We start from the raw sequence: 18,959 nt of genomic DNA on the forward strand, positions 1-18,959 counted from the left end.
CCTTGATCAAGTTATATTTTAAAAAAATTACATGCATTAAAAGGTATAATTATTTCGAAAAGTAATTTTGGTTTGTAAAAATAATTATATATACACTTGACATTCATTTGATCCTACACGAAATAAGAATTTTTTAAAACAAAAATAATTACAGAAGGGAAAGGAAAAACGAAAAAGTGCTTAGAATCCGCAGTATTATGGGGAAGCTCATACAATACATCAGTACAAAATATTCAGAGGGCCTTTCATCATCAGAAACAGTGGTTCAAGTCATAGTAAACTGATCACGAATTAAATAAAATAATTTAGTTAAAACATATAAAATATTCAAATACGCTCTTAAAAAATAATACTCCTTAATATAGGACCTAATTGTTGAATTGGTCCTAAATATAAGACCCATTTTTTATATTTATCAATTTTCTCTAAATTACCCCTATGAATACTCTCTCAATTATAATCAAGTAAAAGAGGAAAAGGGAGTATTAAGAAAGATGATTATGATATTTTAAGAAAAACATATCACATTTCTTTTAATTAACTAACTTACCTAATTTTTTTAATCTAATCAAATTAGTTAAATGGGTATTATATTAAGGACCGGAGGAGTATTTAAATAAAAAATATTAATTCACAAATAAATAGAATATTCATGTATAAACCAAACATAATTCTACAAACAAAGTTATTAAATCACAAATTGGACTGAATTCTATATCTTTTAAAAATTCAAAATGACATCATTTTAGGTTTAATAAAGGAAATAAAATAAAATAAAATCCAACTAGGTTGACCAGTTCAAAAACTCCTAACTTGACCAATCAATGGGTTCATTATTCCAACTGAGTTGGATTTTAATAAATAATTAAAAGTCCCAGGCTAGAATCCCAAGATTTTGCATTTTCTTAATTCCAGGGTTCACAGCCATACAGCCAACAAAGTTAGGTTTCCCGGACTTAAGCAATTGACAAATATACCCTCTAAGGAAAAAGTTTACGTAGTTTAAATCACCAATCCGTCTTCACATTCCAAGTTCTCTCAAGCATTTGAGGAGCTTGAACAATCATAAACTCCGTTTGGTGCCCTTTTCCAGAACTCCTTCAAGTACTCGGCGTCGTCTTGTGGGCTCACCTCGGGCTCATTATCCAGAGGAATCTTTCCTTCTAAAGCATCAAGCACCTGCAGCTTCATGTCATTAAATTTAACCTTATATGTGCGCGCGCAGCATTTTGTTTTAGAAAACCAATTCGCAAAATGGTCAAGGAATTGCCAAATTCCAAGAAGTCATTAGAAATCCTAGCGCAATATCATCACAACAATGAGCTCGTAAAGATCTCAAATTCAGAGAGATATTCAAAATTTCCAAGCACAGGGAAAGGAAATGAAGATATTTGGACTGATTAGGATGTATTAAGAATGATAAAGTCTTGAATTTAGACGAAGATATCAAAGATAGATGGGATGACTACTTTTACAAGCTTTTCAGCTATGAATGGGAAATGATTGGTAAGATGGAAAAATTAACAATCCAAGAAGGTGCAAAAATTTGTATTTTTATCAGAGGATTCAGGATGGAGAGTTAAAAAAGAAGCTATATTAAGAACATGGATAATGATAAAGCTATTTATCCATATGGTTTTATTTTTGGAGCTTGGAAGTATTTTAGGAGAAAAAGTTTTCCCTCTCTTCTCACCAAGCAATTTAACTAGATTTTAAGGTTCGATATAGTTCTAGTGGGATGCAAGAATAAGTAGCACATGCATATAGAATTGTGCACAACTTACGGCTAAAAAACAGATAAAACTTATGAGCCATCATATGAAACTACCGGAAAAAAGTAGCGCAGATAAGAAAGAAGGCTTGTATTTCAAAAAAAAAAAAAAAAGAACAATTAAAGTTTATGCTAAGACAGCGCAAGAATGATTATTTAACTTTTATGGGAATTGATACAAATATGTTAGTGGAGAAAGAGACTTATATATGAAAATCATTGACTTGAAAATAACTTATAATCAAATCAGATACTAAGAGAATTGTTCTGGAAAGCCCTGGGAAGAAAAAGGGGGTTTGTGTTGATATATTCGAGTGAAGGAAAAAAAAAAAAGGAAACAAGGAGAGACTAGCGTGACACCTCCTAGACGCAAGACAAAATATTTCAATATAAAGATGATTCAACTTTAGAGATTATCTGAGTCCTCACTTGCTTGATGTGATTTTTGACATTATGATCAAGCACGAACAAGAGAAAATCCTGTAGTGTATACTCTTTATAGATAATACTACCTCCGGTCCTAATTATAAGAGCTAGTTGACTAATTTAAGGAGATTAAAGAAACAAGTCAAGTCAGCTATTTGTCATAAATAGGTATTACCTTTCCTAAAATATCCTTGCTAATCAAATTTATTGGTCAGAACTATCATTATTAGAGGGATTACCTTGGGGAAAAAATACATAAATATGAGAGACAAAGTGGATCATGGTCTTATAATTAGGACCAAAATAAAAGTCAAACAAGGTCTTATATTAAGAACCGGAGGTAGTATAGTTTTGACTGACAAGTCAAAAGAGGAGGTCAAATCTAAACTTGAGCTATGGAGTCAGACTTTGAAATCAAATGGTTTTTGTTCAAGTAGAGGCAAGTTAGAAATAATTTAGAAGTTGAGATAGGTATACGTTGCAGAATAACAATGAAATTGATGGAAGCATTGTGCATAAGATCCTAGTTGGATGGTTGAAAAGGAGAAACATATGGAGGTTGTTGTCTTTAGTTTTATCAGCAATTAGGGTGATTGTAATCAGTTACCCCTCAGTTTTTATCATGAAATAGCGTGGTTATAATGAGTTATCGTACCAGACCATATATAGCTCTTGCGTACTTAGTATATGGGCAAGAAAAGTACTACCTCCAGTTCTTAATATAAGAGGTAGGAGACTAATTTTAGTAGATTAAGAAAGTTTGTTAAGTTAGTTACTTATAATGAATAGGTGGTGCTTTTCCTAATACTTTTACTAATCATATGTATTAGTTAGAACTACTATTTGATAAAATCTTTAACATATGCAATTACTATTTCCGGTTATAATTAGGACCAGAGGTAGTACTACAAAACTACTTTAAAAAAAAAAGATAAATATGAGAGACAAAATGGATTAACATATTTTATTTAGAACTATATTGAAAGTCAAATTTGTTCTTATGTTAAGGATTGAAAGTAGTATTATCACTACAAAAAAATTGACTTTCAGCGGCGACAAAAGTCGCCGCTGAAAGTACAAAAGTCGCCGCCGAAAGTTTTTTGCGGCGACAAGTCGCCGCTGAAAAGTCGTTGCCGTAGCAGCCGTGGCTGAAAACTTTTAGTGGCGACTAAAAAGGTCGCCGCTAAAAGATATTTTCAGCGGCGACTTTTAGAAGATTCAGCGGTGACAAATGTCGTCGCAGAAAACACTTTCGGCGGCGACAAATGTCGCCGCCGAAAGTGTTTTCTGCGGCGACATTTGTCGCCGCTGAAAGTAATGCCTAAGAAGAATTGCCTTTACCAATGCCACGTCATCACTGCCGGTGCCACATCATCGTCTCCGGCCGCCACGTCAGCACCGTCGACCTCCACGTCATCGTCGTCGGCGGCCACGTCATCACTGCTGACTGCCACATCATCACTAGCCACCTCCACGTCATTGCCACATCACTCCTCATCGCCACGTCATCGTCTAAATATTTCCACCTTAAATGTGTCTTCTTCCAGGATCGAACTCGTGACCGCCTCCTTTCGTGTCCAACCTTCTTGCCGCTGAGCCAAATTGAATTTGTTTATTAATATTGTAAAATAAATATATATTATTATATTATACTTTCAGCGGCGACAAAAAAGTCGCCGCTAAAGGTCCACTTTCGGCGGCGACACTTTTGTCGCCGCTGAAAGTCTTGGTTTTAATGGCGAACTTTCAGTGGCGACTAAAAAAGTCACCGCTAAAGGTCCACTTTCGACGGCGACAAAAAAGGTCGCCGCTGAAAGTCTTGGTTTCAATAGCGAACTTTCGGCGGTAACTAAAAAAGTCGCCGCTGAAAGTCCACTTTCGGCGGCGACAAAAAAAGTCGCCGCTAAAGGTCCACTTTCAGCGGCGACACTTTTGTCGCCGCTGAAAGTCTTGGTTTTAATGGTGAACTTTCAGCGGCGACAAAAAAAGTCGCCGCTGAAAGTCCACTTTCGGCGGCGACAAAAAAAAGTCGCCGCTGAAGGTCCACTTTCAGCGGCGACATTTTCGTCACCACTGAAGGTCTTAGTTTCAGCGGCGACTTTTTTTGTCGCCGCTGAAAGTCGTCGCCTAAAGTCTGTTTTTTTGTAGTGTATTCAGTAAATGTATTTATCCCCCTTTTCTCTCTAGGATTCAAATCCTGGTTGTAGAGTTCCTCTCCTTGTCTAACACTTTCGCTTCTCTTTATTCCCCTTTCCTCTATTTCTACTACTATTGCCTAGATTCTCTCCTACTTCTAGGATTAGATTCTGATTCTAGAGGATTCCCATGTCCCTTCTATAGCCCTATTCTTTCTTCTACTTATTCTATCCTTTTCCACCTAGTTTCTAACATAGATGTACGCAAACAAAGCTACTAGAGGTGTTAGTGAGGAGAGTTGGGCAGAAAAGTCTTAGCCCTATAGAAGAAGCCAAGGTAATTCAAGAAAGACCGTTAGAAAATTACCAAACAAGATATCCGAGTTAATAATACTTAAGAGTTAACTAGTGATACAGTGTGATGGCATTGTGCACCTGCGACCCATATGGTGGATATCATTCAATAGACTAAGATTTGTTGATGTTGTGTTTAACTATTATTAAATTAAAATGCACTTAAAACTTTTCATCCATGTCGAAATTCCCAACCGTTTTTTCAGTTTTAATACAGCATGACCAATTTCGACAAACAATTTTTTCTTTTGCAGAAATAGGTAAATCTACTGTTATAGAGGCTTGGGGCTTCACACCTATTAGAATTACGAGTGGCCTAAATAATTTGACTTCTTTTCAGGGGGGGAAAAAAGCAAAGAACTCGTTTGGGGAAAAAAAAAAACATACAAAAACACACACACACATACACATTTTAACAAATGGTTAGCTAACCTCTCTCATTGTAGGACGAAGATTGGCTGAATCGCGCACGCAATTTGCAGCACAAGAAACCATTCGGAACATCTCTTCGGAGTTGTAATTATCCTGCAACCTTCGATCAGCAAGAGCCTCAAAGTTCAGATCTTCCGATTTTAAAGCTGCGAAGAGTTTAGGCCTTGCCTGTAATTTGTAACATGTATCAGTGCAGAAATTTCTAGTATTCATTATTAATTATCTAAGATTTTGTTCAGCATTATTTCTGTTAAAATTTGAAATAGCTGATAGACGTAAGGTTTGCCCATTTCGGTGAATGCATGCTTGATATATCTTGAACTAGCTGTCTTTCGTGACTAATATGAAAACCATTAGATCAACAGTCGATTTTTTTCCTTTTCGACCAAAAATCCCCGTTGAAGGAAAAATAGAAATGAAAAAATCCAGAACAATACTGATTTTCTTGCCACCAAAAACACAGACTATATACTACAGAAAACATTGATGAATACTGTACACACCCACTCAACCATGCCCTCAGAGAAAGACCCACAAGCTTTTTGTCCTGTAATCAACTCCAAAAGCACAACACCAAAGGCGAAGACATCCGACTTCTCACCCATTTTCCCGCCACGGAAACACTCTGGAGCTAAATATCTGTATTTCAACGTTGGCAGAACTTCTTAGAGATTGAGATAAGCAGTTAACGGAAACCCCCCACCCCCCCAAAAGGTTCAAAAGAGAAGATTATAAAAGATCATACGACTAAGACTTACCCAAAGGTTCCCATGCAGTTTCCCACAGAGACGTGGGTAGCAGTGTCTGGCAAAAGTTTTGCAAGTCCAAAATCTGCTATCTGATTAACAGATACAAGCACACATAATTAGTTTGTTATGGATAACATATGTTGATATTCAAAGTGCCATGTGGGAAAGCAAGATGAGCGAAGCCCAGCAACTTTGCAATTCGTTATATGGTAATTGAATGGATTCTTTGGCGCAGAAAAACAATTTGGAATTCCTCGCAATGCTATTTTAATTTACCAAATTTGGAAACAGGAATTTGAGTTCAAACCTTTTTCAATAACATTATTTTGATGCAAAGCCATCCATTAGATATTAGGATATTCTATCATTGATATACAGAAAAATTACAATGAGGTCCTAAAAATAAAATTACCAAAGTCCCTATAACAAGTTAGAAGTTATCACTTTCTACTATGAAACTTATCATTAAAAGCTGTTTTGTTGTTATTAAGACTTTTTAGTAATTATGTTCCTTTCTTGGAACTTTGTTGCAATTCTCCCTTGATATGAATACTCCCTCCAATCATATGAGCTTCAAATAACTAATTTGCATATAACAAAATTAGTTAAAAGCAATAAATAGGCAACAAATATACTTTTGTTTTCAAATATTGCTTTATAATTAATGAGAAAAAGGATGAAAAAGAATATATAGAAAAATCTAATGAGAGATTATGACAAAGGAAAGAGAATAAATAATTAAGGATAAAGTTGAAAAAAACATATTAAATGTCGAGACAAATCTAAATTACTCCTCCGGTCCTAATTATAAGACCCAATTGACTTATTTGAGGAGATTAAGGAAGTAAGTTAAGTTGGTTATTTATAATAAATAAGTGTTGTTATTCCTAAAATATCCTTGCTAATTAAGTATATTGGCTAAAACTATCATTATTAAAAGGATTATCTTGGAAAAAAATGCATAAATATAAGAGAGAAAATAGATTGGGTCTTATAATTATGACCAAATAAAAAGTTAAATTGGGTCTTATAATAAAGACCGGAGGAGTACAATTTGTAAAATGAATCACACCCTTTCCCAAATTTGAAACTTACAAATAGTACTCCTCTGGTCTTATTTATAGGGTAAAAAGAGAAGGTATTTTTTAGTCCTATTTATATGGCACTGAGAGAAATTTTGTCTGGATGTACAATTTTATTTCTAATTTATTATTGTGTTGACTTTGTTTATATGGGGTATAATGTATATTAAATAGGGATAAAGTTGAGAAATCATTAAATTTTAAATGACAGTTAATGAAGTTTAAGGTTTTCTTTGGTATGTGTGAAACATGTTGGAACTGTCTTATAAATAGGATTAGATGAGTACTAGTTGGAGTAGTATAGAATCGGATATTATTTCTAGGGATATTACCATGTCATTAAGAGCCATTAATACTGAGGCTCATTCCTCCTGTATATATGCCCATTGTCCAATCATGAATAGATGTAAAAAATTCATATTATTTCCTTCTGTTTCCATATATGATATTAGAGCAATTGCAATTCTATACTTCTATTTCATACAATATCCAGAGGTGTTTGCAAGGAAAGTGAAGTTTGTTTTGATTGACGTCGAACGACACCTGAGGCCCAATCCCATTAGAGCTCACTAATGTGTTCTTCATTAAAGTTATTATTATTATTATTATTAGAATATTCAGGAAAATAAAATCAGATCAAATATAATCTGATTTTATCTAGTTTTTGATTGATTGTACCTAGATTTGATTTTTCTATTAATGCCCTTCCCATCCGTATGAACTAAAAGCCTTTCATTAAAGTTAAGAATCAATTACTCAGCTGATCATAAATTTGAACCTCAGTGAACTATAGGACAAGCAACAGAGATCACACCTAATTTGGCAATGGTTCTGGTAGTGAGAAGAACATAAATAACGGATTTGAGGGGAAAAATCATGTTGTCCAAAGAAGTATATAAGGACAATCAAATCCTATCACTATACCAAAGAATCAGCACAAAGTTGAGGAGACACATACCTCACTCTAATCATCTACCCTACCTCAGATCCATTACATGATGACCTATGTTGGCCTACCGCATTGAGGAAAGATGAAAGATCTTGCAATACTAAGCATTTTATTGTTAATTTTGTGTCTTATGAAAGATTATTCCCTGCTTTGAGAGCTTTTATGCCTAGAGTTTCAAATGATGATATTCCTAAAATTGTGCATGAATCCTCAGAAATTTCGTAACACAGAGAGGCCATTAATGAAGAAATGGTAGCACTGGCTAAGAATGGTGCTCGTGAGTTAATTAAGCTCCCTAAAAGAAAGTCAACAGTGGGATGTACATTGCTATTGACAAAGAAATACAATTCAGATGGTTCAGTCAGTAAGTATAAAGCAAGATTGGTTGCTAAGGGCTTTACCCAACAATGTGGAATCAACTATGAAGAAACCTTTGCTCTAGTAGCAAAGTTTAATACAATTAAGTTACTATTCTCATTAGCGGCCAATCTTAATTGGCCTTTGCATCAACTTGATTTGAAGAACGCATTTTTCCATAGTGATTAAGAAGAGATCTATATGGATGATTCCCGAAAGCCAGTGATGGCGAAAATAAGAATAGAGTTGGCAAATTGCCAAAAAAAAAAAAAACCAATTGTATGGTCTCAAATTATCTCCACGCACTTGGTCAGAAAAGTTTATTAGTCAAAAAGAAGGGTTATAATGTGTGCTGATAATATCATTATTACACAAGATGACGGTGACCAGTTAGAGAACTTGAAAAACTTATTAGCTACAAAATTTGGAATCAAGGATCTTTGATCCTTACAATACTTCTTGGGGATGGAAGCTGCTAGATCTGAACAGGGTATAGTTGTACCAAAGAAGAAGTATACACTTGATCTGTCGAAAGAAACAAGTGTGTTAGGTTGTTGTCTAGTAGTGATGCTCATGGAAATGAATCTTAAACTGGGTGTAAGAAAGACTGCGCACTTGTTAATAATAAGAGATATCAATGATTAGTGGGTAAGCTAATTTACTTAGCTAAGACCGGACATTTCCAATGCAGTGCGAGTAGTGAGTCAATTCTCTAGTAATCCCAACAATGATCATATGAATGCAGTGTATAGGATTCTGCAATATTTAAAAGCTACGCCACGAAGAGGCCTATTCTTTGGGAAAAGAAGTTAGAGAGGAATAGAAATCTATTCAGCTATTGATTGGGCAGGTTCTGTTGAAGATAGACAATCCACCTTTGGTTATTGCTCATTTGTATGGAGTAATTCAGTGATTTGGAGGAGCAAAAAACAATATGATATTTCACGAAGTAGCACTGAAGCAGAATTAGAGCATTGGGTCAAGGAATATGTGAAGGCATATGGCTAGATAAACTCTTCAGGGAGCTAAAAATCACTAGAGAGGGTCCAGTGAAAGTCTTTACCACAATACTGCTAGTATTAAGATTTTGAAAAATCTTGTACATCATATGAGGATACAGCATGTTAAGATAGATCGCCATTTATTAATGAAAATACAGAGGACAAGAAAGTTGAGGTCACGTATACAACATCAAATAAACAAGTTGCTAATGTACTGATCAAAACCTTATCTATAACAAAGTTTTATAGCCTCAAGCAAGTTGGGAATGATGAATATCTGTTCTCCAGCTTAAGGGGAGAGTTGAATGACGCCATAAGCCCATGCCCATTAGGGCTCATCAATCTATTGTTAATTAAAGTTTATTATTATTGTTGTTGTTGTTGTTGTTCTTAGAATATTTAGGATAATAAAATAAAATCAAATATAATCTGATTGTATCTAGTTTTCGATTGATTGTATCTAGATGTGATATTTCTGCTCTTTCCCTACCGGTATGTATGAACTTAAAGCTTCCAATAGAATTTGAAGCCAAGAACCAGAGAATTAATTGCTCAACCGATTTCTTCAATTGAAAATCTAAAGGCATCAGAACTTGCATTTATGGATTTACATATTTAATTAGTAATTGTAAAGTTACAAGAGAGACCTACCTTTGTCTGAAAATCATCAGTTAGAAGAATGTTAGCTGATTTGATGTCACAGTGTATGATTTTGGGTTCACCTAAAATGAAACATCAATACTGGAGTGAAAAAGAAAGATTACAAAAGTAATAAAATCAACTAATTAAGATTTATATAATGTGGAAATTAGTTATATCAGGTAAACTCACAGCCTTCATGAAGATATGTCAATCCTTTTGCAGAGCCAATAGCAATCTTCATTCTTGTTTCCCAGTCTATAGTTTTTGTGCCTGTTCCTGAGTGATATGTATCCATATTATTTTTATGACTTATACGTAAGATCAGGGAAGAAGATATCAAATCCTCTTGAACGGATAAACTTAAAAAAGATTTATCCTACGCAACTACCGTATCTACTCTCTTTTTTAATAGACACTAATGCATTAATTCACGTGGAAGCAAATCATATCAGAAACCAATAAATGTAGTAACTTAAAAGAACAAATTTAAGAGATTAAACAGCTGAAGATTAATACCTCACTGGCCAAAAAAGTGTTTTTCACAACTACTTTGTGAGAATGTATGCATAATAGAATGTCTCGTTTTTAAAAATGGGTCCAAGTCTTACTATGCAGCTGGTAGGCTAGGGAATTATTTGGGATGAACTCGTAAACAAGCATCATGGCCGCCATAGGGCCTTCATCTTGACCGCAATAGTATCCAACCAAGGAAACAATATGCTTGTGATGGGCTTGGCTAATGACATTCACTTCAGTGAGAAACTGCTGTATTCCTTGTCTGGCACAAGCTTCTAGCTTCTTAATCGCAACAATTTTATTATTAGAAGGGAGCACTCCTTTATAGACGGTGCCAAACCCACCTTTGCCAAGATAATTTGAATCATCAAATCCTTTCGTTGCTGAGTGTAATTCATCATAGGTAAATATTCTTGGTATGTGTTTGAGTTCCAAGACTTTGGAAGAAGATGGTAAAGCTGCGATGGGTTAAAGAGAAGCGTAACAAATCAAGATCAAGTTACACTGAATCATATGGCATGAGTATAAAGTTCTCCCAATAATAAATTTTTTGAAAGGATTGCATTTGTATTGCATCATCATCGGTAGCAAAAGATAATTTTGAATTTAACCATACCAACTTGTGCTTTAGAAGGCACAACGGAGGCCAATGGCTAAGCTTGGCTACTTGAGATAACTTTGAACTCAACCTCACCTAGTTGTTATTGAGATGGCTCATTAGGGGCTAATGACTAGGCTAGGCTTTGTGAGCGCGACTTTTTGACAGGCAAATGATATCCATCATTAGCAACTTCATTGGATTTTGCAACACGCAGTGACAACCATATAGGGAGGCTAACAGATTTACCATGCTTCATTAAAAGTTACTTTTCAGGAATTTCATTTTCGATAGCAATAAACAATGAAGTCTTTTGCATAAGGGATACAAAATTAATAAATCGAGATCAAGTTGGGTGAAAAGTTATCCTCGGTATTGCATCTGAATTGCATCATGATCAATAGAAAACTTTGAATTTAATGTTACCTTGTGGTGCTTGAGGAGCCACGGTGCAGGTTGACCGGGTGTTTGGGCTTCTCGAGCATTTATTTTCACCTAACAATTGATTTCTATCAATGACATTTTGGATGGATTTTGCAAGGTACAGTAACAGAAATATTCAAAGAAGCCAGGAGATTTATCATACTTTATTAAAAGTTGCTTTTTCACTGAAAAAAATAAGACACTTATCAAAAATTTTATTTTTGATGGCAATAAACCATGATATCTTTTACATATAGCAAACAAATTCCAACAAATCTAGACTGAATCAGTCCAAAAGTTATTCTGAATTGTAACATGATCAATAGATAATTTTGAATTTAACTTGACCTTGTTATGCTAGCGAATGCACAATGTGGGCTAATGGCTTGCCACGGCCTCTCACAAGGCACAGCGATAGCCCTATAGAGAGAGGCTATCAAATTTATCACAGCTCATTAAAAGTTACTTTTCAAGAATTTTATTTTCAAAACAAATAAACAACAAATTCCTTTGCACATAGCAAACAAATACGGGTGAATGGCAATTAGGTCCCAGGGAAGGGATTCAATTACTCCAAGTCCTTAATGACAAGTGAAAAGTATAAACTAGTTATCATTTCCTATACTGGAACTTGTCATTGCATGCTCCTCAGTTGTTAACAAACTTTAGGATAATTAAATCCCTTCCTTGAGACTTAAATACAATTTCCCCACAAATATTGATAAGTCTAAATCAAGTTTGGGGAAAAGTTGTTCTCAGTAATGCACTAGAATTGCGTCATGATCAACAGATGATTTTGAATTCAGCCTTACCTAGTGGTGCTTGAGGAGGCACGGTGTAGGCTGATGGCTTGCCTTGACCTCTTGAGTGTTCATTTTTGCCAGACAATTGATTTCCATCAATGATATTTTGGATTGATGCTACAAGGCAATGTAACAACCATATTGAAAGAAGCTAAGAGATTTATCGTACATCATTAAGAGTTACTCTTCAAAAATTTCACATTAGGTGGCAATAAACCATGAAATCTTTTGGACCAACAAATCTAGATTCAGTCAGTCCAAAGTTTATCATTGGGAATTCATTTGAATGAGTCAAAACCAAAAATTTTTTGAATTTAACCTGACCTACTTGCACTTCAGAAGGCAAAATGCAAGCCAATGTCTTAACACAGCTTCTCAGAAAGCACAATGACAACCATCCATAGAGGAGCTCATGGATTTATCACACCTTATTAAAAGTTACTTTTCAAGAATTTCATTTTGGATAGCAATAAACAGTGAATTCTTTTGTACATAGAAAGCAAATACTGATAAATCAAGATTGAGAAAAGTAAAACAGTGTCCTCTCTATTGCATATGAATTGTGCCATGATCAATAAACAATTTTGAATTCAATCTTACCTAGTGGTGCCTGAGGAGGCACGATGCGACCTAATGGCTTGTTTCGACATTTTGAGTGTTCATTTTTGCCGGGCAATTGATTTTCATCATTGGCATCTTGGATTGATTCTGCAAGGCAATGCAACAATCATATTGAAAGAAGCTAAGAGATTTATCGTTTATCATTTAAAGTTACTCTTCAGAAATTTCACTTTGGGTGGCAATAAACCACGAGTTCTTTTGTACTAACAAATCTAGATTTGGTCAGTCCAAAGGTTATCATCGGGAATGCATTTGAATGTGCCACAATCAATAGAATTTTGAATTTAACTTGACCTACTTGCGCTTTAAAAGGCAAAATGCAAGTCAATGTCTTAACACAGCTTCTTAGAAGGCACAATGACAACCATCCATAGAGGGGCTCACAGATTTATCACACCTCATTAAAAGTTACTTTTCAAGAATTTCATTTTGGATAGCAAACAGAGAATTCTTTTGCACATAGCAAGCAAATACTGATAAATCTAGATCGAGGAAAGTGAAACGGTGTCCTCCCTATTGCATATGAATTGTGCCATGATCAATAAATAATTTTGAATTCAATCTTACCTAGTGGTGCCTGAGGAGGCACGATGCGGGTTGATGGCTTGTCTCGGTGTCTTGAGTGTTTATTTTTGCCAGGCAATTGATTTTCATCATTGGCATCTTGGATTGATTCTACAAGGCAATGCAACAATCATATTGAAAGAAGCTAAGAGATTTATTGTGTCATTAAAAGTTACTTTTCAGAAATTTCACTTTGGATGGCAATAAACCACGAATTCTTTTGTACTAACAAATCTAGATTTGGTCAGTCCAAGGGTTATCATTGGGAATGCATTTGAATGTGCCACAATCAACAGAATTTTGAATTTAACCTTATCTACTTGTGCTTCAGAAGGCAAAATGCAAGCCAATGTCTTACCACAGCTTCTCAAAAAGCACAATGACAACCATCCATAGAGGGGCTCACGGATTTATCACACATCATTAAAAGTTACTTTTCAAGAATTTCATTTTGGATAGCAATAAACAGTGAATTCTTTTGCACATAGCAAGCAAATACTGATAAATCTAGATCGAGGAAAGTGAAACGGTGTCCTCCCTATTGCATATGAATTGTGCCATGATCAATAAATAATTTTGAATTCAATCTTACCTAGTGGTGCCTGAGGAGGCACGGTGCGGGTTGATGGCTTGTCTCGGTGTCTTGAGTGTTTATTTTTGCCAGGCAATTGATTTTCATCATTGGCATCTTGGATTGATTCTACAAGGCAATGCAACAATCATATTGAAAGAAGCTAAGAGATTTACCATCCATCATTTAAAGTTACTTTTCGGAAATTTCACTTTGGATGGCAATAAACCACGAATTCTTTTGTACTAACAAATCTAGATTTGGTCAGTCCAAGGGTTATCATTGGGAATGCAGTTGAATGTGCCACAATCAACAGAATTTTGAATTTAACCTTATCTACTTGTGCTTCAGAAGGCAAAATGCAAGCCAATGTCTTACCACAGCTTCTCAAAAAGCACAATGACAACCATCCATAGAGGGGCTCACGGATTTATCACACATCATTAAAAGTTACTTTTCAAGAATTTCATTTTGGATAGCAATAAACAGTGAATTCTTTTGCAAATAGCAAGCAAATATAGATAAATCTAGATCAAGGAAAGTGAAACGGTATCCTCTCTATTGCATATGAATTGTGCCATGATCAATAAATAATTTTGAATTCAATCTTACCTAGTGGTGCCTGAGGAGGCACGATGCGACCTGATGGCTTGTCTCGGCATCTTGATTGTTCATTTTTGCAAAGCAATTGATTTCCACTATTGGCATCTTGGATTGATTCTGCAAGGTAATGTGACAATCATATTGAAAGAAGCTAAGAGATTTATTGTATGTCATTAAAAATTACTTTTCAAAAATTTCACTTTGGGTGGCAATAAACCATAAATTCCTTTGGACTAATAAATCTAGACTCAGTCAATTCAAAGGTTATCATTGGGAATGCATTTGAATGTGCTACAAGCAACAAAATTTTGAATTTAACTTGACCTACTTGTGCTAGAGAAGGCACAATGCAAGCTAACGTATTAACACAGCTTCTCAGAAAGAACAATGACAACCATCTATAGAGGCGCTCATGGATTTATCACACCTTATTGAATGTTACTTTTCAAGAATTTCATTTTGGATAGCAATAAACAGTGAATTCTTTTGCAAATAGCAAGCAAATACAGATAAATCTAGATCGAGGAAAGTGAAACGGTATCCTCTCTATTGCATATGAATTGTGCCATGATCAATAAATAATTTTGAATTCAATCTTACCTAGTGGTGCCTGAGGAGGCACGATGCGACCTGATGGCTTGTATGGAAATCCTGGGTGTTCATTTTCGCTAGGCAATTGATTTCCACCATTGGCATTTTGGATTAATTCTAGAAGGCAAGTAACAACCATGTTGAAAGAAGCTAAGAGATTTATCGTGTATTATTAAAAGTTACTTTTCAGAAATTTCATTTTGGGTGGCAGTAAACCATGAATTCTTTTGGACCAACAAATCTAGATTTAGACAGTACAAAAGTTATCATTGGGAATGGATTTGAATGCATCACAATCAACAAAATTTTGAATTGAAACTGACCTACTTGCGCTTGAGAAGGCACAATGCAAGCTAACATCTTAATACAGCTTCTCAGAAGGCACAATGACAACCATCCATAGAGGGGCTTATAGATTTATCACGTCTCATTAAAAGTTACCTTTCAAGAATATCATTTTGGATAGCAATAAACAGTGATATCTTTTGGACATAGCAAGCAAATACTGATAAATCCAAATCAAGGCAGGTGAAATGGTGTCCTTTGTATTGCATTTGAATTTTGTCATGATCAATAAATAATTTTGATTTCAATCTTACCTAGTGGTGCCTGAGGAGGCACAATGGGGGCTGATGGCTCATCTCGGCCTCTTGGGCGTTCATTTTCGCCAAGCAATTGATTTCCATCATTGGCATTTTCGATCGATTCTACAAGGCAATACAACAACCATATTGAAAGAAGCTAAAAGATTTATCATCTATCATTAAAAGTTACTTTTCAGAAATTTCACTTTGGGTGGCAATAAACCATGAATTCTCTTGGATCAACAAATCTAGATTTAGTCAGTCCAAAGGTTATTGTTGGAAATACACTTGAATATGCCACAATCAACAAAATTTTGAATTGAACCTGACCTACTGGTGCTTGAGAATGCACAATGCAAGCTAATGTCTTCACACAGCTTCTCAAAAGGCTCAATGACAACCATCCATAGAGGGGCTAACCAATTTATCACATGCTTCATTGAAAGTTAATTTTCATGTTGTTCATTTTTTACCCGCTTGGTTTTTTATTTCTTGGAAGGTAAAAATCATATTCTTAATGAGTATAGTTTTTTATTTCAAAACGTAAATGCTTTTGTTTTTCTAATTTTTTCAGGAATTTTTTTTGGGTGTTTGGAATTAGTGTTAAAAGAAGCAGCAAATTTGCCTTGACTATTAAAAATTAACGTTGACAGTTAACAACTTTTAACGGCCATGGGTGGCACAGCTTTTTCTTTTTTTCTTTTTTTCAAAACACTGCTAGGGTAATATTGATCTAAAAAAACTTCCAAATAATCCACAATTCCTACACACACAAAATTTCGAGGCAAACCTGGTCATTAACCCAGTTTTTCTTTTTGTTTTTTTTTAATTAAGATTTAGCAATTTCTTTACGTAGATGTATGAAATCTTTAAGAAAGGTCCATCAGTGTTGTTATAGATTAAATAGATCAATTGCGGTGTAGTGTAAACAACAAAAACATGTTTTGCAATGCACAGATATCCAGTTGGAGATAATCATGTACGACGCACTGTTAAACATTGGGTATCTCTGTTCAAAACAGGGTCAGTCATACATATAGATCGGAACAAGGATTTTGCTCAGCCCCTTCCACCGATTTCAATGAGCTAGTGGGCCGAGCCGAACAGACACTACCTGTATGTCCATCAGCCATCGCTCGGACGAACCAGGGACAGAGGAAGGTTATAACCCCCTGCCTTCAATTAAGGGGGAAAAAATACTTACGCATGCAGATATATTATTCCGCACAATCAGTCGAACCCAACCCTATGCAATAATCATGAATTATATGGCATTGTAATTGAAGGAGATACTCATAGCGGTGCTGGCCTGGTTCTTAGAATCAAAGAAGTTATCGAAGAAGGAGACGAACGGGCATGGATAATTTTTATGCAACATACTAATCTCAAAATATAAAATGAGATTAAATTAAATGCGGAACTCCAAAATCTCTCCGAAATGCGCTCCCACATTACAACTCCGCAAGCGCCGGGCCCCAGTTTCATACCCCCCATTTCCACACTATCAGTCCACCCTTTACCTTCCACGCGGTACTTGCCTTTATCAAGGTAGAACTTGCAACCCCCCTCTTCTGAAATAATGATGTACTCCCTGTGTCTTTAATAATATAAAATGTATTTAATTAATTTGATTAGATTAAAAAAGTTAGATAAGTTAGTTAATTAAAAAATATAATTTTTTTAAAAAAAATTATAATTATTTTCCTTAATATTCTCTTCCTTCTCTATTTAATTATGGTTGAGAAAAATTTATAAGAATAATTTAAGAAAAATTAATAAATATAAAAAATAAGTATTATATTTAAGATTAAAATCAACTTAATAATTAGGTCATATATTAAGAATAAAAAGAATATTATATAGAGCATTACACTTGAAGGAGATACTGAGAGTGGTGCTGGCCTTTAAGAGTCTGTTTGGTTTGAGGGGACGGGAGAGGAGGGAGGGTTTTATCCTTATCTTGTTTGGTTTGATTAAAAAGAAGGAAGGAGAAGATACTTAATGATTCCTTGTTTGGTTCAAGGAAGGGAGGGGAAGGATAGTAATAATCAATTTACTATTTTATCATTACATATTAGTTTATATTTTTTATTGATATATTATATAAATTAATTTACATCTTAATTTTGAAATATATAATTTAATAAAAATTCAGTCTTACATGTTAATATGTGCATTAAAAAATTGATACAGTAATTTTGTATTCTAATTAATATAATAATATATTTAAAACAATCAAATTAACAAATTTTATATGCTCTAAGAAAAATAAAATTTTATTCTCTTTAGGCTATCCTTTTTTCAGCTTTAAAATATATTTAATAAATAATATATTTATAAAAAATTAATTTTATAATATTATAATTTTTTATTTTTAAATAATTTTTTATAATATATATTTTAATTATAATAATTTATTTTTTTTTTTTTACTTAAGATAATATATTTTTTATTTGAAATAAATATTATAATAATATATTTTATGAGTAGAAGTGAAATATTAAAAAATCATAAAATCATAATGTCCAAATATTTAACTCCCCTCCAAAAACTCCCAATTTAAAGAGAAGCTAAAATGAGAGGAGGGAAGGAAGGGGATATTTTGACTACTCTCCCCTTTAAAAATTTTAACCAAATGAGGAGAGGGGCTCCCCTCCTCTTCTCTCCCCTCCCCTCCGGTCAAAAACACCTTAAAATGATCCAAGAAGGAAAGGAGAGGGTAAGGGTCATTTTTATGTAAAATACTGATTGTAAAAGTAAAAAATTAAGTAACACAAAGAAGAGGCAAGAGTAGAGATATTTTCTGTTGTCCAAAAAAGAGTAGAGATATTTTCTTGTCTTTCTCTCTCTTGTGAAATAGATCCTGCAACAAAAATCTCATGCTAAATCCTTAAGAAAGAAAAGCAGAAAAGGATTTACCTCTGAGTGATTGTTGTTCTGGAGAGGGGTAAAACCCAGATGATCTGGTCCTTCTCTTCCTACACCAAAAGAAAATCCCACAAAGCCCCACCAGGATCACCAAAAGAAACCCACTTGCTACAATTACTCCGTACTTAGAAGAACTGGACGGAGTCGGCAGCGGCTCCGTCTGGTAAGGAGGCACTTCTTGACTGTGAAGGAGAATGAGGTGATCCGAAGCGGCGAGTGCGAGAATGAGAGTAAGGAGCCCCAGTTCCCAAGAATACAT

General features: G+C 34.6%; 1 protein-coding gene across 1 annotated transcript; it reads right to left on the reverse strand.

The window, feature by feature from the left end:
* Positions 1-5,582: 5,582 nt before the first annotated feature.
* Positions 5,583-18,959, reverse strand: LOC114747733 (putative proline-rich receptor-like protein kinase PERK6). Its single transcript, XM_028936081.1, has 13 exons — positions 18,692-18,959; positions 15,788-15,895; positions 15,198-15,305; positions 14,607-14,714; positions 14,016-14,123; positions 13,427-13,534; positions 12,839-12,946; positions 12,248-12,355; positions 10,507-10,872; positions 10,088-10,174; positions 9,904-9,978; positions 5,877-5,952; positions 5,583-5,757 (listed from the first exon to the last, which is right to left on the reverse strand). Exons 1-13 carry the CDS (start codon positions 18,957-18,959, stop codon positions 5,583-5,585), a joined length of 1,803 nt encoding a protein of 600 aa, XP_028791914.1.

The sequence above is a fragment of the Neltuma alba genome, unplaced genomic scaffold, assembly GCF_004799145.2.
Source record: "Neltuma alba isolate B1F8T4 unplaced genomic scaffold, ASM479914v2 tig00005425_pilon, whole genome shotgun sequence".
NCBI lineage: Eukaryota > Viridiplantae > Streptophyta > Magnoliopsida > Fabales > Fabaceae > Neltuma > Neltuma alba.

What these genes read in the sequence shown, in the direction of transcription:
- LOC114747733 (XM_028936081.1), bottom strand. Translation starts at nt 18,959, where the DNA reads ATGTATTCTTGGGAACTGGGGCTCCTTACTCTCATTCTCGCACTCGCC. An exon ending in GCCTCCTCAGGCACCACTAG is followed by an intron (nt 13,535 to 14,015) that starts GTAAGATTGAAT and finishes ATTGCCTTGTAG; the next exon opens with AATCAATCCAAGATGCCAAT. An exon ending in GACATATCTTCATGAAGGCT is followed by an intron (nt 9,979 to 10,087) that starts GTGAGTTTACCT and finishes GTTTCATTTTAG; the next exon opens with GTGAACCCAAAATCATACAC.